At 36.2% G+C, this 20522-nt stretch overlaps 1 protein-coding gene and 1 pseudogene across 1 annotated transcript; one reads left to right on the top strand and one right to left on the bottom strand.

Annotated features, from left to right (window-relative positions):
* Window positions 1–3211: 3211 nt before the first annotated feature.
* LOC139900140 (uncharacterized) lies at window positions 3212–6075 on the top strand (annotated as a pseudogene).
* Window positions 6076–15729: 9654 nt separating this feature from the next.
* LOC139900139 (UPF0496 protein At2g18630-like) lies at window positions 15730–18551 on the bottom strand. Its single transcript, XM_071882939.1, has 2 exons — window positions 17459–18551; window positions 15730–15884 (listed from the first exon to the last, which is right to left on the bottom strand). The coding sequence occupies exons 1-2, from the start codon at window positions 18549–18551 to the stop codon at window positions 15730–15732; spliced, it is 1248 nt and encodes a 415-aa protein (XP_071739040.1).
* Window positions 18552–20522: the final 1971 nt, after the last annotated feature.

Here is a 20522-nt window from a genome sequence, read left to right as displayed (position 1 = left end):
ATTTAAAAGGAAGTAAAGTCTTCCGAGAGAAAAATACACGCTCTTCTTGATTTAGGTCAGGAAGTTGTCGTCCAGACCAGTTGTAGAGTCTACGAAAAACCTTGAAAAGTTTTCTCGAAAATCAGCTGGAAATCCACGAACCTCAGCATCAAACAGGGTCGCCAAGTGGTCAGACTTATCCTAACCATGAGAGGATCTGTCTCGTACAATGGGGGGCACCGTACAAATTAGCTTATAAGACTAATAAATCAGATCCCCAGAAAGGATAATCTCCTTAAAGATCAAAAATCAGCTTTTAAGACTGATATTACTCAATCTTTGAGATTGACCTTAAAGATTGAGAATTCAAACTCATGGAATTCGATGATATCTAAACTCGAGCTTGAACGAGAAAATATTTTGATCAAAATTACAAACCGATTTGTTTTCTGAAAACCCATTTTTAATGCGTTCATTACCATTGAACGTAAAATCCTAGGAATTCACCTGAAATTCATTAGGTCACCTGAACCAAATCAGGTGTCAACCGTAAGAACGGTGGTTGCATAGCATGGTCGAAGACAGAACCTTGTGCCAGACCGAAAAACTATAGGGTGATATTTACTATTGCTCCTACAAAAGATGGTAATTGCACCTGACACGATATAGACCATAATCAAAAGCATGTCACGGGACATTGCCTCAATAGTTGCTTGTTCAACGCTTTCCTTTACAATCGGACGGTAGTTTACCGAAAGGTAATATACGGAGCAAGTATACTGGACGTGTTGCTTTCCTAATATAAGGTTAGCAAGTTGGTGACACAAAACCATAAGTTTTGAGCTAAAATTTTCAAATCTGAAACCCACCAAACCCACAAAAACATTTTGCAAACACCGGTAAAGGGTTATTCCGGAAAACTTGTCTAGGTTAAATTCTAGATTGAATTTTCAAAAAGATCAAATGTTTTCATAAAGATCCAATTTCCTTAAGGATCTAAATTTTCATAGTCATGTGGGACTGTAAACCACAACGTTACTATCATTGTTCATACCGCCGTATTAAAATCACTGATGTACAAAGTGTGAAGAATAAAGAAGTGATTCAAGTATGTTTATATTCAAGTTCTATATTGCTTGAGGACAAGCAACGCTCAAGTGTGGGAATATTTGATAATGCTAAAAACGAACATATATTTCATAGCATTATCCCTCAAGAAAGACAAGCTTTTAGTTGCAATTGTTCTATTTACAAGTGATATTCGTTTAAATAATAAAAGGTGAAGACAAAAGACAGATTCGACGAATTGAAGACGCAAACGACCAAAAAGCTAAAAAGTACAAAGTACAATCAAAGTGGTTCAAATTATTGATGAGAAACGTCTAAAAGTTACAAGGGTACGAGCCGTGAAACACAAAGTACAAGATATTAAATTGTACGCAAGGACGTTCAAAAATCCGGAACCGGGACCAGAGCCAACTCTCAATGCGCGACGCAACGGAGCTAAAATTACAAGTCAACTATGCACATAAATATAATATATAAATAATTCTTAAAATTATATATATATATTATATATATTTAATAAAACCGTCGGCAAACTAGCAAACAAATCATCATGAGCTGGAAAAGCAGGCCATGCGATCGCATGGCCTGGAGGAATAAAAGTCATGCGATCGCATGAGCTCCTGTAGCTGCCCACATTCTATAAATTGCAACGTTTTTGGCCGATTTATTCACTCCTTTTTCAATCTCTCTCTCACGATATATATATATATATATATATATATATATATATATATATATATATATATATATATATATATATTATAATTTTAATTTTAATTTAAGATTAATAATAATAAGGTTATGTTAGCGAATGTTGTAAGTGTGTAAGTCAAAATTCTGTCCGTGTAATGCTACGCTATTATTAATCATTGTAAGTTATGTTCAACCTTTTTAAATTAATGTCTCGTAGCTAAGTTATTATTATGCTTATTAAAATCGAAATAATCATGATGCTGGGCTAAATATTAAAGACGGGGTAATTGGGCTTTGTACCATAATTGGGGTTTGGACAAAAGAACGACACTTGTGAAAATTGGACTATGGGCTATTAATGGGCTTTATATTTGTTTAACTGAATGATAGTTCGTTAATTTAATATAGAGATTTACAATATGACGTATCTATAAATAACCATATACACTCGATCGGACACGATGGGCGGGATATTTATAAGTACTAACAATCGTTCATTTGACCGGACATGGGAATGGATTAATAGTCAATGGACTCATTAAAACAGGGGTGGATTACATGCAAGGACCCTTGGTGTAATTGATAATAAAGTATTAAAACCTTATTACAGTTTAAGTCCCCAATTAGTTGAAATATTTGACTTCGGATATAAGGATAATTTGACGAGGACACTCGCACTTTATATTTATGACTGATGGATATATATATATATATATATATATATATATATATATATATATATTCTGTTATGGACAAAAACCAGATGGACATATCGAATAATCCAGGACAATGGACAATTAACCCATGGTAATAAATTAAAATCAACACGTCAAACATCATGATTACGGAAGTTTAAATAAGCATAATTCCTTTATTTCATATTTCATCGCACTTTTATTTACTGTCATTTTAATTATTTCACTTTTTAATTATCGTACTTTTTAATTATCGTAATTTTATTTATCGTCATTTTATTTATCGCACTTTAATTATTGTCATTTACTTTACGCTTTAAATTAAGTTATATTTATTTTTAATATTTTACATTAGGTTTTAATTGCGAATTAAGTTTTAAAATCGACAAAACGGTCATTAAACGGTAAAACCCCCCTTTTTATAATAATAATAATAACACGACTCATATATATATATATATATATATATATATATATATATATATATATACACACAAATATAGTTTTAGAAATATAGCGTTAAACTTGGCTAGCTCCCTGTGGAACGAATCAGACTTACTAAAAACTACACTACTGTACGATTAGGTACACTGCCTATAAATGTTGTAGCAAGGTTTAGGTATATCCACTCTATAAATAAATAAATAACTTGTGTAAAATTGTATCGCATTTAATAGTATTTTGAAATAAAAATATAACTATTTCGTATACACCTCTGCACACATCAGAGGTGTACCGAGACCAACCTTGTCCTTAGTTGGGAAAAGAGCCACTTTATGGTAAGGGAAGGGGTGGTTTTGGGACACATTGTGTCTGAACGGGGATTCGAAGTCGATAGGGTAAAAGTGCAACTTATTTTCACATTACCTCCACCAACCAATGTTAAGGGGGTAAGATCGTTTTTGGGACATGCGGGATTCTATCGTAGGTTTATCAAAGATTTTAGCGTTATATTTAAACCATTGTGTAATTTGTTATTAAAAGACGCACTTGTTGACTTTGATGACCAATGTAAGGAGGCCTTTAACACCCTTAAGCGTAAGTTGACCGAAGCACCCATTTTGCAATCACCAGATTGGGCCAAACCATTTGAAATTATGTGCAACGCTAGTGATTTTGTGGCTGGGGCTGTTTTGGGTCAAAGAGTTGATAGGAAACCGGTTGTTATCTATTATGCTAGTAAGACGTTCTCGAATGCCCAGGTGAATTATACCACAACCGAGAAAGAATTATTAGCAGTAGTGTTTGCCTTAGAAAAATTTAGATCATATTTGTGGGGGTCTAAGGTAGTTGTCTTTTCGAACCATAGTGCCCTAAGGCACTTGCTTGAGAAGAAAAAGTCTAAGCCTAGATTAATTAGGTGGATTTTGTTGCTACAAGAGTTTGATTTGGAAATAAGGGATAAAAAGGGTATAGAGAATGTGGTAGCCGACCATTTATCTAGGATACCCCCGCCACCATTTGACCCTGCTAAACCGATCCAGGAGAATTTCCCGGACGAGTGTTTGTTTAGTGTTGTGCAGGTACCTTGGTTCGCGCATATGGTTAACTATTTGGTTACTAACAAGATACCGGAACATTGGAACAAGCACAAGAGGGATTACTTTTTATCGCATGTTAAGCATTATATTTGGGAGGACCCGGTTCTTTACCGAATTGGACCCGATCAAATCATAAGAAGATGTGTGGCGGAAGATGAGCATAAGGACATTCTAGCTCATTGTCATACTTTTGCATGTGGAGGACACTACGGAGTCAGAGGACACTACAGAGTCAAGAATACCGGGTACAAAGTACTCGACTCAGGTTTCTTTTGGCCTACCATTTTTAAAGACGCATGTGAGTATGTTAAAAATTGTGCTAGGTGTCAAAGGATAGGGGGAATCTATAAGCGTAATGAAATGCCCATGAACCCAATTTTGGTTTGTGAAATCTTTGATGTTTGGGGCATAGATTTTATGGGACCCTTTCCACCTTCTTTTGGGTTTGAGTATATACTAGTAGCCGTTGATTATGTGTCCAAGTAGGTGGAGGCTGAGGCTACTCGGACTAATGACCACAAAGTTGTCCTAAAGTTTGTTAAGAAAAATATTTTTTGTCGTCATGGTGTACCTAAGGCCATAATTAGTGAAGGGGGTTCGCACTTTAAGAACTCGCATTTTGCTAAACTTTTAAGGGATTATGGGGTAAATCACCGAATTGCTACGCCTTACCACCCCCAAACAAGTGGGCAAGTGGAAGTATCTAATAGGGAATTAAAAAGGATTTTAGAAAAAACCGTAAATCCTAATCGCAAAGATTGGTCTTTAAGACTAGACGATGCACTTTGGGCTTACCGGACAGCTTATAAAACTCCTATTGGTACTTCACCTTATCAACTTGTTTATGGGAAGGCATGTCACTTACCTGTTGAAATTGAGCATCGTGCAGAATGGGCTATTAAACAGGTGAACATGAACATGGATGAGGCAGGAAAAGCAAGAAAGTTAGACCTATCGGCGATGGATGAGTTGAGACGCGATGCTTATGAAAGTTTAAAAATTTACAAAGAGAAAACGAAAGCATTTCATGATAAGCAAATTGTAAGACGGATGTTTGAAGTGGGGCAAAATGTGTGGTTGTTTAATTCAAGGCTAAAGTTATTTGCGGGTAAGTTGAGAAGTAAGTGGAACGGTCCCTATGTGGTTACCAAGGTTACTCCGTATGGGGCAATTGAAATAAAAGATCCAAAAGGTGGGGAACTGTTCTTAGTTAATGGGCAACGATTGAAAATTGCTTCCGGTTTGTCGCTTGATGATGCTAGGGTAGTTGAAACAATTCGGTTTAAACCCATGAAAGTCCATCAACTTAGAACAAGTCGGGTGAATGAATCAAAGAATTATGTTAGTAAAGAGAACATTGATGCGTGGCTTGATCAAAATGTTACTATTATTCGTATGCCCAATTGTGACGTTTGGGATGATGATGGGCGATTTGATGATGCGCCCGAGGATGAGGTGTCTGAGGTTATTTCAGATGAATGTTTTGATGAGTTTTATGAAAAGTTGTCATTGGAAGAAGATGTTAAGGTAAGGCCGGAGTTCCGTCGTCAAGAAGAAGATCCAGGGGAAGTATTGTTCGAATTGAGTTTCATTGGGGTCTTACCCCACTTTGCTAACAATCATCGTGAATTCAAGGTGATTGCCGATACGGGATCTACAATTAATATCATGTCATACGTGACGTACAAGCAATTATTTCATGACAAATGTTCTTTATGTTCGTTGACTAAATCTGATGCGGTCATCACACTTGGCAACAATACTAAGTGTCAGGCACTTGGTGTACTTCGTGATGTGATGGTTAGTGTGAAAGGTGTTTTCCTTGAAGTACCATTCACCATTTTTATATGCCTACGGATGAAGATGTTCCATTGTTAGTTGGGCGTGGATTCATTGCAACCGCGGATTGTAAAATAGACCCGGGTGCAGGTTCTATCACTTTTGAAGGAGGAAACGGAACTTTTAGATTTTGTAATTCGAAAAATATGCGTTTTCCTTCGGCATATATAGTTGAGAGAGAATTTGATGAGGGTTATTGTATGATGCTTGGGATACAATAGGTTAACACAAATAAAGTAGTTAGTGAAGAAATGGTATAGGATACTATAGACATGGACGAAATCTATCAAAGTGTTGAGTGTGGAGGTATTCGCTTCGATCAACGCTTAGACTTTGAGTTAAGCGAAGATGAACGAGCTAAAATTATGTATGACTCCATGAAACAAAAGTGTAAGGAGTTCAAGAAAGATAGGAGTGACCACAAGTTAACCGAGAAGATATTGTTCGAGTTAAGTCCGGAAGAACGTGAAGTACTTCTAGAAATAATTGAAGAAGAAAAGTCTTTTCATCTCTACTGGGAAAGAAAATTGAAGACGACGAGTGATGAGGGTTCGAGCAAAGATGAAACCATTTATGTTAACACGGTTACGGAAACACCCAAAGTAGAAAAAGAACCGGATGTGGATATAGAGGAGATTTATAAGACGCTTGAAAGTATGTGGGGAAAAGAAAACACGGAAAGATTCATGAACAACACCAAAACATCTTTTGTTGATGATGAGGGGTGGACAATTGAAGTTGAATACGTTGAGTCCAAACCAAAAAGTGAATCCAAACCAAAATGTGAATTCAAACCTCGCATTAAGTATAGAGATCCGGGCGAGTTTTTGGTTATGTGTCAATTTAAAAAGAAAAAGACTTACAGGGCTTTGCTAGATTTGGGTGCAAGTGTTAATATGATGCTAACTAAGGTTGCAAAATCAATAGGCATCCGGGAGTTGGTTCGAACTAATACGAGTATTCGATTTGGAAATCAAACGGTTGATGACCCAATCATGGTTGCAGAAGATGTTCTTTTCATTATTCACGGTGTTGGTTATAAAGAAGATTTCTTCATTATGAATTGTGAACCGGATGCAAACACTCCAATTGTATTGGGACGAGGATTTCTAGCAACCGCAAGGATGTCACTAGATTTTGATACGGGGACTTTGATAATTAAAGATGAAGATAACATGATCACGCTCCGTATGGAAGATGGATTCGGCTCTAGCACCACCGGAGTCGAGGATCCCAACAATTGCTAAATACGGAAGAGGAGTCGAGTGCGCGACTCGAAAATAAATACCGCACCCTCTTGTAAAGTTTGTAAGCTTTATTTTTGTTTTTGTTTTTATTTTTCGTACATACGGGCGGAAAAAGGACCACATTTATGAGGGAGTCGGGTTAAACTTATGCACTATCTCTATTTTATAGTATTGAGGATAATGCTTTGCTCTAAGTATGGGAGGGGGTCAAAGAAAAAATTAATCCCGACAGCTCTTATGAAAAAAAAAAAATTAAAACCCACTTCTATCCTACCGCTAGTCGACGGCTCTCACCCAAAAACTCAAGATTTTTGATTTTTTTTCACCAAATCTACTTATAATCCATCAAATAACCATAACATAACATCATCTAAACATCAAACTATCATCAAAATCAAAGATTTTTGGGTTTAATTAAACCTAAATTCAAGGGTTTTCAAGTTTGGGTAAATTTTGCCAATAATTGAGTAGTTTGTTTCAATCATTCATCAAGGTACTTCAATTCCTATGTTCTTTTCTCTTTTTCTTTGTTTAATTTTAATTGTTGATGTTAATTATGTTTAGGGTTTGTGTAAGGTCCGAATTTACTAGTATGCTTGTTCATGCCTTATTTTATTTAATTTTGTTTGTCTAATTGGATGTTTTAGGGTATGTCTAAGTTTGAAATTGTTAGTGTTTTGTTGATTCATTGTTAAATTAGACTTGTTTTATTTAATAGCATGTGTTAGGTTATGTTTACATAATTGTTTCATGATTTAGGGTGAACTTGAGAAATTACTTGATAGTAGTTGACTAGGTTTGACTTCTTAAGATTAAATCAATTATGTATTGTGAGTTTCTTTTGTGTTTATTGCATACCTTGATGATGATAAAGAAATTTAGTGGCATAAGTATGATATCTCTTGAAGCAAGCATGAATAAGTAGATGTATATGGCTTTAGGAGTTTAGAAGTGATGAAGTGGGGTGTTTTAGAAGTTAAAAGTGCATGATTTTGTAATTGTAGTTGAAATAAGATTCGAAGATAAAAGTTAAGAATGCATGTATTGCTTTGTAACTTCAATGATTATTATTTAAGCAACTACATGTAGAGTGAACGTTTATTGGGATACTAATTGTGTGATTAAGTGTTGTTTTTCAGGAATAATGAAACGAGCACGAGGAGGTAAAGGTAAAGAAGTAGTTGAGGCTTCAAATTCTAACTTGGACTTGGCGGATTTTCCAAGGCTTAAAGAGGCACCGTATGAGGCACAAGCCCAATTATACTTGCAAAGAAAGACCATGTTGTTAAAAGGGATGTTATATGAGAGGGATTTAACTCGGGTATCATGGAGAAGGTATGGTGTCTTTACGGTTTTTCAAAAGTGAGGTTGGGAGGCGGCACTTAAGCCAGTGATATGTGGTTGGGATGACAATCAAATCCCGATCAAGTATAATGTAGGTTATCCGAATCATGTTCTTAAGTGGATGTCCACGTTGAAATGGGAAGAAGGAGATGATTTCCCTATGACACTTAGATTAGTTGGGAAAGTGAATAACATGGAGATTCCACTAATAATGGAGACGTTCAACCAATTAGCACACTCGAAATTGCAATATGATGCGGGTATTGATTTACAAGGCCGAACTGAATATGATTATCCCACAAGGGAGCAACTGTTTGAACCCCCAGCGGATAGATATGATGAAATGATTCGGGAGTTGTTCCATGTGCCACCGGGTATGCTAATGCATAGGTTCACGCTAGAAAAGAAGCGGTTAAAGATAGTGCCCAAACTTCTCTTAACGGTGATTACAAGTAACATACTGCCTCGAAGAAGTGACTTAACTGAGGTTCGGTTGTATGAGCTTCCTTTGTTATATGCCATGGTTACTAATTCGGTGGTGCCATCCTTGAGGTTATTGATGATGTGCTGGATTTGGGAGTGTCGAGATTTGGTGAAGTCAAGGGCTATTATTCCATATGCCCGATTTTTGTCGTTTTTCTTGTTTAAAAATCAAGGAGTTCCAACAAGTACAATACCCTTCGTAGCAAAGATACAATATATGAGGGATAACGTTGTTGGGTTGACTTTTAACCACCAAGGGAATGTGTATAGAATTGAGGATTGGGATAATGAGGAGATTCATATTCATAGGCTAGCGAATGACTATGTGTTAGGATCGGATAATGAGGAAGCACATTCAATGAGTACGGAGGAGTGTATTAGGGAAGGTGTAGCAAGAGCGGATGACGTGGGTGACGAGGATTACGACCCGAATGAGGAAGGTACGAGCAGAAGGAGAAACCGGTATGTTATGATTGAGGAAGAAAGGTTGATTTGGATGGAAGAGAATAGTGCTAGAGCTCTTGAGACCGCCCGGGCTCAACTTTATTTGACCGAGTATTATAGGCAACGGGATTATGTTCGGGATAATCGTAGACGACAATATGACGATGTAATGAATGGCCGTATGGTTACTCCTTATTATGAGCCGGTTGATTATATTAACTATGCTTCATCTCTTCCTGAAGAAGCGGAGTATGTTGAACCACCTGCACCGTGTATCGACCCACCGTTATTTTTCCAACAGCCGGAATCACTTCCCGACCATATGGAGCGTGCTAGAGAGGAAGGAAGGAAGAGTGTGTTTGACATGTCGGCATTGTCCAAGAGCCATCTTCGAAAGTGTATTTGGTCCCGATCATAGGACGGGATGAGCCTCACTGATTCAATTCAGGTCCGGTGCTCCGTGTGTAATAAAATCCGTATGTACAATTTTCTTTTCTTTTCTTTTATTTTATTTATTTATTTTTCTTATTTAGTAGGTAAATGAACTTTGTGGGTATGTTCACTGCAAGCCCTCACGAGAAAAAACTTGTCCACCCGAGGGAATCGGGTGGTTTAAAGCGGATCCCTCCGAAAGTGGGCTAGTTAGATTTTACACTTTTTCTTTTGTTTTTCTTTTCTAAGTTGTAATGGAAGGATAAACGTAATAAAATGGAATGTGTGATGATGAATCAAAATGATGTGCGATGGTTACTATTGGATGACTTGCGATTATCTCGGTAATGTGTTAGATTTTCCCTTTTTACTTTTTACATAAATATTATAATACTCTACACATGCGTACGAGGGCGTAGCATGATTCAAGTGTGGGGGAGAGGGAAAAATTAAAATTTTCTTTTTGAGATACATTACTTGGGGTTTGAAGCTTAATTTTTAAAAACATTATGATTATTGCGATTGAACAAAATTTTTAATCATAATTTTATAATAAATCAAGTGTGATTTCTGTGAAAAAAAAGAAAAAGAAAAAGAGTTGAAAGAATAAGTGAAGTGGTATGGTGTTATTGGGTATTAAGAAGAAGTTGGTTGTTAGCACTTAAATTAATAAAGATTTTTCAAATGGTAAAGTTAAAAAGTAAAGTCTTCCGATTTACGCTTCGCAAGCACTTTTTAGTGCAGCTTTTTACCCATGAATTGACGAAAGTGAAAGGTAAAAAATGTCATTTCCTGTTCATTCACATTTTGTTTCGATACCGGGAACAAATGCTAGTGCTTGAACTTGTTCTGTGTCGCTATCCAAAACCAAGATTAGCTGTGGATGACACTAGCCATACCCGCAGTTCGCTGCAAAACAGCCAGTTTAGGGGCTGGATAAATATTCCTACACGAGAGCCATGCTTGGGGCTAAAACCACAAAACGAGAGCTCGATGGAGCCAAATCCATAAAACAGCCAGCATAGGGGCTGGATAAATATTTTTACACGAGAGCCTTGTTGGGGCGTATAATACCGCTAAAAATAGAGCTAGATGGGGCTAAATCCACAAAAATTATTTCTCATTATAAGTCACGTGGGACTTAAATTCCACGCCCCTTCGTCGATTGTCCACCCTGCTCTGAGAGTCACCGGAGGAGTTGTTGGGGCATGAGATGAGTGCCGTGATCCTAAAACACCGGGAGAACCAAAAAGGGTGTCTTCGGACACTCTGGCACACCAACCTTTAAAACAAAATATGGAATTGACGGTATATGGTTCTTTTATCTAGTTCATATGGCAGATGGCTCTCACTTGACTTATGTTTTATTTGAAGATCACCAAGTTTGAAGTTTTGTTACATTTTTGAAGTATTTGCTCGAGACGAGATGTTCACATAATCGAGAAGTTAATGTTGATTAAGTGAGAGCCACGTCGGAAGAATTTATGTTTCACATTGAGTTCAAGACGTTGCGATTTTATACAATCCTTTGAAGATTTATCAGTTGTTAAAAAGCTTAATTAAAGGTTTGAGTCGAAGATTTTGTTTGGAATTGTTTGAGGACAAACAATGATAAGTGTGGGGGAGTTGATCGGGTCTTAAAAGCTGATCATCATTGATGTTAAGAGGTGAATAATATGTGTATATTTGAGGTTTAAAAAGTTATTTCATGAGGTTTTTATAATGAGTAACGATTTGGGACGAGAACGCGAAAACGATGGTAAAAACAAGCAAGAAAGGCAAAAACTGAAGCCCAGCCGCAAGGAGCCGGCTGGGGGCGCATGTAGGCGCCTGACTGGTACCAAAAACACTTTCAGGTGAAAAACTGACAAAAGGAGGCGGCTGGTTTTTGCGGCTGGGCGCATGTAGGCGCCCGGTGAGCGTAATTTGCGGCTGAAGCTATTTTTGGATAAAATTTAAGGCCGAATTTGAGGGATTTAATGCTTGGGGTTTACCCTATTTCACCCCTATATAATAGAAACCCTAGGCTACGAATTTGGGGGCATCTTCCATCAGTTTTTAGAGCACCAAACACACAAAAACGCACCATTAATCATCATCAAATCAAGATTCAAGCTAGGTTTCAAGGAGTGTTCTTCATGCAACTTCAAGAAGCAACCATGATCATCATCACCAACATGCTTGGCTAGTTTCTTTCACTTTATTCCTTCCATGAACAATTGATACATGTATTCTTTTCATTCAAGTTTATGTGGTTTGTAATGTTATGAAACTTATGTCTTTTGAATTGTGATATTATAAACCAATTGTTTATTGATCAATTCAAGTATTATTGATTGTGATTATTGCAAGTTGAATTATAGTGATTTAACATTGTGTTCTTGATCCAACTTAGTGTTAATTAGATTAAGGATAAAGACATAGTGTCTAGGTTGCATGATTCAATCCCAAGATAGTTAGAATTGATAAGCCTAAGAAATCTTGTCTATGAGATTTGATCAATACTTGCTAAACATAATACTTGTTTGAATGAATGCATGTTAGATTGGGATTGTGAAGGGATAAAGACTTCCATCCAATTGATTACAACCTTTTTAATTAGCTCATTGTTTATGCTCTTAAATACTCAAAGTTTACACTTGCTTAGTAATTGTTAATCTAGTCTTTACTTTAGTTAATTTTAGTTAATCACAAACAAACAAATCCTGAAATTGCTTGCTAGTTGACCATAGCTTCCCGTGGAACGAATCCTACAATCCCTATCTAAAGTAGAGCAATTAGGCTATTTTTGACCGGCCCTTCGACACCAATCAGCAGCACATAAGGTCATTCACTGAAATGTGACCGAAACTCGGAATGCAAAATTAATCGTAGATCTCAACCTAGAGAACATATGTTGATCAATACATGTCTAATAAGATAGGTCGGGTCATAGTGTATCACAATCCTAATGCTCGAGACCGACATGCAAAAGTTAACAAAAGTCATCTCAAAAGTCAACCTGACCCAATATGATCTTTAAATCTATACATGTTTATTATCATAGTATAAGTCTTGATAATTGAACGAGTTTATAGTTTATCAAACTCAAAATATTATTTATTTCAGGAGCTATATTATATTTGAATTATCATGGCAATCGAACATATTTTATTATTTCAAGTGATCAAGTGATCCGGAGAGGATCAAAGTATCACAAAGGAAAAACACAGTTGATCGATAATATCAACGGAGAGTGTGTATTTGTGAGGTTGAGAGTTTTACTGTAGCAAATAGTGATTTTCGAAAACACTGTAGCTTTTCGGGTACTGTAGCAATTCGAAAATACTGTAGCAAATTAGTGTTTTACTGGTTTGTCTTAAACGTTTTAGTTAACTTATCTAAATATTAATCGAATCAATAATCGAATGTTACTATCTTTTACTAAATAACTTGAAATCATATATATATATATATATATATATATATATATATATATATATATATATATATATATATATATATATATATATATATATATATATATATATATATATATATATTGTTCGTGAATCGTCGAGAACAGTCAAAGAATAATTGATTACATGAATATAGTTCCAAAACTTTCGTGACTCAACATTACAGACTTTGCTTATCGTGTCGAAAACATTAAATCATTTAAAGATAAAGTTTAAATTTGGTCAAAAATTTCTGGGTTGTCACAGCAGCTGACCCTGTCAACTTACCTAGTTGACACAGGAGAGGACTCTCGAATCACCTCTTCCACTACAGTAGGATTTTCCTTCTCACCATCGTCTACCTCGGTCAAACATGTCCCAACATGTTCCCGACCTGTTTCCAGCATGGACACTTTCAAAACCTTCAAGACATGAGTACATCTTGTACTCGCTACCAGACGATATAAACTCTTATACTTCTCTCCCGTCATCAGGACCTCATCTTGAGCAGAAGTAGAACTTTTGGAGACTGTGAGAACATCTCCTACCGGTACATTAACTGCTACCGCAGCCGATGAACCCCCAGATTTACCTTCACCATTCTTCCAGAGTGGACATCCTTCTTGTAGTGACCATACTCTTGACATTTGAAGCACTGGATACCCTTCACGCCGTCTCCTGATCTAGACCTACTGTTATCACTAGATTTCTTCTCGGCAAACCTTCCCCTTCTATGACCAACCATAGCAAACTCATGCTCAAAACGGTCATCGAATCTTCGTCTCTTATCCTGCGAACTGGGAAAAGAGGCAAAAAGAATAAGGGTCTTATCTTCTTCCTCCTTTAAACCTCAACTTATTCAAATTGATTAACCAGACCATTAAACATATCCATGTGTTCAATAATATACCAATCGTCATCCGCCATCTCAAATGGCTCCACCTTAAATTGCATACCGCCGTTTCTCGCCATCTCCAAACAAAAAAACTATCCGAAACACCTGGATGATCTGATACCACTTGTTATGACAATTTGCCTAGCGCACTCACACTAGCGGAAGCTAGGATATAATTTGTTTGAGACAAACTTGCGAGAAATAATATAATGCAAAATAAAGTAACTGATAACACGATGATTTAACGTGGTTCGGCAAAACCCTGCCTACGTCCACCCCAAGAGTCTCCTTTATTCTTATAATATAAAAGAACCCGGTACAAGAAAAAATTACACTATGAGTTAAACCCAAACCCAAGCCCCTTAGATTTTAGTATAAAATCTAAGTTTCTCGTACACTCTTTTACACTCCTTACAAGAATAAAACTCTCAACCTCACAAATACACACTCTCCGTTGATATTATCGATCAACTGTGTTTTTCCTTTGTGATACTTTGATCCTCTCCGGATCACTTGATCCCGCTCTTGGATCAAGTGATCCGGAGAGGATCAAAGTATCACAAAGGAAAAACACAGTTGATCGATAATATCAACGGAGAGTGTGTATTTGTGAGGTTGAGAGTTTTACTGTAGCAAATAGTGATTTTCGAAAACACTGTAGCTTTTAGGGTACTGTAGCAATTCGAAAATACTGTAGCAAATTAGTGTTTTACTGGTTTGTCTTAAACGTTTTAGTTAACTTATCTAAATATTAATCGAATCAATAATCGAATGTTACTATCTTTTACTAAATAACTTGAAATCATATATATATATATATATATATATATATATATATATATATATATATATATATATATATATATATATATATATATATATTGTTCGTGAATCGTCGAGAACAGTCAAAGAATAATTGATTACATGAATATAGTTCCAAAACTTTCGTGACTCAACATTACAGACTTTGCTTATCGTGTCGAAAACATTAAATCATTTAAAGATAAAGTTTAAATTTGGTCAAAAATTTTCGGGTTGTCACAGCAGCTGACCCTGTCAACTTACCTAGTTGACACAGGAGAGGAGTCTCGAATTACCTCTTCCACTACAGTAGGATTTTCCTTCTCATCATCGTCTACCTCAGTCAAACATGTCCCAACATGTTCCCGACCTGTTTCCCGCATGCATACTTTCAAAACCTTCGAGACATGAGTACATCTTGTACTCGCTACTAGGCGATATAAACTCTCATACTTCTCTCCCGTCATCAGGACCTCATCTTGAGCAGAAGTAGAACTTTTGAAGACTGTGAGAACATCTCCCACCGGTACATTAACTGCTACCGCAGCCGATGAACCCCCAGATTTACCTTCACCATTCTTCCAGAGTGGACATCCTTCTTGTAGTGACCCCACTCTTGACATTTGAAGCACTGGATACCCTTCACGCCGTCTCCTGATCTAGACCTACTGTTATCACTAGATCTCTTCTCGGCAAACCTTCCCCTTCCATGACCAACCATAGCAAACTCATGCTCAAAACGGTCATCGAATCTTCGTCTCTTATCCTGCGAACTGGGAAGAGAGGCAAGAAGAATAAGGGTCTTATCTTCTTCCTCCTTTAAACCTCAACTTATTCAAGTTGATTAACCAGACCATTAAACACATCCATGTGTTCAATAATATACCAATCGTCATCTGCCATCTCAAATGGCTCCATCTTAAATTGCATACCGCCGTTTCTCGCCATCTCCAAACAAAAAAAACTATCCGAAACACCTGGATGCTCTGATACCACTTGTTATGACAATTTGTCTAGCGCACTCACACTAGCGGAAGCTAGGATATAATTTGTTTGAGACAAACTTGCGAGAAATAATATAATGCAAAATAAAGTAACTGATAACACGACGATTTAACGCGGTTCGGCAAAACTCTGCCTACGTCCACCCCAAGAGTCTCCTTTATTCTTATAATATAAAAGAATCCGGTACAAGAAAAAAGTACAATATGAGTTAAACCCAAACCCAAGCCCCTTAGATTTTAGTATAAAATCTAAGTTTCTCGTACACTCTTTTACACTCCTTACAAGAATAAAACTCTCAACCTCACAAATACACACTCTCCGTTAATATTATCGATCAACTGTGTTTTCCTTTGTGATACTTTAATCCTCTCCGGATCACTTGATCCCGCTCTTGGATGCATATAACCTTCTGCATGAACCTCTATTTATAATGCACATTTACATGCATATTCATCGCTAATTATCACCCATACCTACCCCATGTGAAAAGCTATAAGAAAATCAGCCTTCTTTCTTTGACTTTCAACATGCATGACACCAAAATGGTTGGTAAACACTATTCTCAATTAGTAAGCCACATGCATTTCATGCAAATGCAATTTTCAACTTTTCTAGCAAAAGACAATTCCAATTTATCTTAATAAATGTTTGTCACTTATTTGGACCACCGTCCAACAGATGTATTTGAGAAAAAGAACAATATTTACTTATTCTGCTATCTGCTATAAATGTTATTTGAAAACAAGAACGGGCATATGCTTGGTTGAGAGTATTTAACATTAGAGAATGAGTTTAATAATCATTAAGGTTGTGTGGTTATCTGCAATAAGAATATTCATCACCTTAAACTAATTAATGGAGCATTACTCACTAAAATAAAGGAATGCATGTTGCCCACTAATTTCCCCCAAATACCTACATTCTCTTCTATTTTCTCTCCTATTTTATGGCTCTCCCACTTTGTTTTTACAACTTCATCAAATTTACTATACAAGAAAAATGAATATCAGTTCAGGCTAGAGACTGAAATTAGCAAAAAGAATTCACTCATTCACTGTATTATTTATATATCTTTAGTAATTTTAACTAACTCATGGATTTGGTTGAATTCATAAATACTAATAGGCAGTTTTGGTTCTTTTGATCCACACTCTTCTAGCTTAGCATGTTATCTAACTGATAACCACCTCTTCAATCTTCATACCCAAACAAATTATGACATATATCGTACAATATTTTTTTTAAAAATGTAAACTAACATTTAATGAGCATGTTGTCTTTGAAATAAGCTAGCTGCTAACCCCTACTCGGATTTACCATATCATACTCAAACTATAAAATCTACAAAGTTAACTACTTTCTTGTAATTGTTCTCTCTTTTTGATTCCCAGCATCCAAAGACACTATTCATGACCTAACATATCTATGCTAATAGCTAATGCATAAGATTTTTCATTAGAAAACAACATATCACCCTAAAATGACTCACTAGAATGCTTAATAATCCTCTTCAAAATCATAGTTCTTGCGTTCCTTACATCCCTTATACACTTACCCGAATGCTCACTCAAATCCCCAATTGTTTTCGCAAACACATTCATCGTACTCTTCATCTCATCCACCACCATCCCCATCGCCTCCTGACCCTTGTCGTTAATCGCAAAATCGACATTCTTCAACATAGTTTCCATATATTCGCCCAATTTATCAACATGAACTTTGACCTTATCCAGATATTTGATCGCCACATTACTCCCTACATCCATCGCAATAATAATTTCCATTTGATCCCTAAACACCTTTTCATACTTATCCCACAACGAATTAACCCATTTCCCCATCGACCACCCTAGCTGCGCTGCAACTGTCAGAATCAATAACGGCATCAATGCCATCACTAAAGGTGGTGCAGAAATAGAGGTAACCATCACCAACCAAAAAAAACCCGCAATAAACGCTATCGCAAATACCATAATACTCAATTTCCTCCAATTTTCTGTTGACTTCAATTTCTTATCAACTTTACCCCTTTGACCTCGCAGACTCTTTAACAAAGTAATTTGCTTGTTATTAACAGATTCAAACCGTCCGAAAAACTCGTTAGTAAACGGGCGGTCTAATTCTTTAAATTCTTTGAATTGTTCAATAGTTGTTAAGTGATTAGTACCGGCATTGTATCGATCAATCGCAAGTTCAAAAACTGATAAAGTGGATCGAAATTCTTTCAAACAATTGTTAAGTGATGTGCAGAAATCTAGGGTTTGTAAGGTGAGTTCGAAGTAATCTTTAACTAATAAGAACAACTGATGATCATCCCAAATGTCTTTTCTGCAATTGAGTATAACTGTAACTACATCTTGCTTTATATCTAGTAAACTTCCGGTCAGTTGCCGGAGGGGATTAAGAGAAAGTGAACGGACCTCAACGGCGGCGGCGAGGGTGGTGATGACTCGGGTGGTTCCGTCTTGGAGAGATGAATCGAATGAGAGGTATGAGGTTGAATCCGGGTTAAGATCCGAATTTGACATTGTTGATGATGATTGTGATAATGTTGGATTACAGTTGTTTGAAATTGTGCTAAAGAAAGCAACCGTGAGTTTCAGGGGGTTTTGTAAAGGAAACGGAGTGTGAGGAAATAAAGTTGGCATCTTTTTATAATTTTTCATGGGCTAATATTATTTATATCTTAACTTAATGGGCCTCCTTAAATTGCAAGCCTTATTTTTTAATTGATCTAATTAGCCCCAATTGGTAAACTACCGTACGTATTATATACCTATATCTAAAAGTTAAAGTGAAACGGAATAGTACTATTCATTTTTTCACTTTCGCAAACTTAATCCCCTAACTTTCATTACAATACAAATCGAACCCCCCATTTTACACGTATATTTTTCCCCAAATTTCACAAGCTTAACCCCCTAACTTTTATTAAAATACAAATCGAACCCCCACTTTACTAACTTTTTTTTTTACTAATATTCAATTTTCACAAACTTAACCCCCTATCATTTATTAAAATACAAATCGAACCCCCACTTTATACGTAAAGTTTTTTTCAAATTTCACAAACTTAACCCACTAACTTTTATTAAAATACAAATCGAACCCCCACTTTACTAACTTTTTTTTTTTTTAAATAAAACCTGAACGCTAAAAGAAGCAACTTTCACAAAAGGAACAGCCTTCAATGTTATGTCGAAAAATTTTTTTTTTACAAAATAGATCAAGACTTTTTTTTTTTAACTCGCATTCAAAACGGAGCCCCTGGCGCGAAGCGAGAGCTCCACAACTAGTTTTCTTCAATAATCAAAATACACCTTCCAATTCCAAACTTGAAACTGCTATCGAATATCGACAAGACGAGTAGACGACAATTCCAAAATTCAATTATAATACTCGGGTATCTTTTTACTACTTTGTTCAATTCAATTCTCTTTATATTCAATTATCTTCATATTCGATTCTCTTTACTTGAAAGTTGTGTATCGAACCTAAGCCCAGAATATGTTAACATTTGCTCACGAGTCACGATTGCACCACATAGGGTCTTTAGTGGAGTATGATATATTTTGTTTAAAATAAAATACACCGGTTGACTGTTGTGTGTGAAAGCTCTGTATTGAAGATAAGAATTAGCTTAAACAACTACGCATTGTAAAGTAAAGTTGAAGTTGAAGTTGAAGTTGATATATGTTGAATGTAAAATTGCCGAAAAATTTAACTCCTGTTGTTATTGATAATTTTAAAATGCTTAAATGCCGTCGAACCGAACTGTTTTCACCGTAGTACATTAACTCCTTTTGTAATGTACTACATTTACTTCTTTTTTTTGCCCACCTAATCAAATATTTCTCGTTCCGCCACATGGTACGTCTGGGCTTTTAGTCACTAGTCAAAACACTTGTGAAATAGAATTGAATTCGAATTCAAATGGACTTTGACTATTTTTTTTATATTACTAATACGCCTATAGGAGAAGTCGCCCCTCTACTCACTCATATGAAATGACCCGTCCTAATCCATCTGGACGAAGTCTTCAACAGTTGGTCCCATTGCGAGGTTCTGACCTTTATATGCCATGAACGACTCCATGTAATATGAGCAAATGCACAGCGGAAGATTTCTTTCATACATGAGAATAAACATGCTTTACAGTGTCAACCAAAAGGTTGGTGAGTTCATAAGTTTATCATAAAACATTAAAAATCATCATTTTGATAGACCACAAGATTTAAATGTTGCATGCTACAAATGGGCCCGAATCCTATACCCACATGTAATGTACATGCGATATCTTTTAAATACAGTACACATTTCTCGTGTACGAAATCATTTTTCATAAATCATAGTAACTGTACACATATCTTGTGCACAAAAATAACATACACATAACCTGTGTATAAAATCATTCTCACGATATATAACATTCACATCAACTGGTGGCAATTATCATGTCCACATAATTCAATGGTGGCAATTATCATGTCCACATAATTCAATGGTGGCAATTATCATGTCCACATAATTCAATAATAAACCGCAGAACTTCTGTCTGCATAATAATTCATTCGATGAATGTTTTGCTTGTGTCTATCTCGTCATACATTTATAAAAGC

This window comes from Rutidosis leptorrhynchoides, chromosome 3 (assembly GCF_046630445.1).
Source record: "Rutidosis leptorrhynchoides isolate AG116_Rl617_1_P2 chromosome 3, CSIRO_AGI_Rlap_v1, whole genome shotgun sequence".
In the NCBI taxonomy this organism is placed as follows: Eukaryota; Viridiplantae; Streptophyta; class Magnoliopsida; order Asterales; family Asteraceae; genus Rutidosis; species Rutidosis leptorrhynchoides.
Note: the sequence above shows the minus strand (reverse complement) of the source record. Positions and strands in the feature narration are given on the sequence as shown.

Excerpts from the sequence above, each read along its gene's own strand:
- LOC139900139 (XM_071882939.1), bottom strand. The coding sequence starts at position 18,551 with ATGCCAACTTTATTTCCTCACACTCCGTTTCCTTTACAAAACCCCCTG. Across the intron at positions 15,885-17,458 it reads GGATTTGAGTGAGCATTCGG|AGCATCCAGGTGTTTCGGAT; the intron begins GTAAGTGTATAA and ends AAGTGGTATCAG.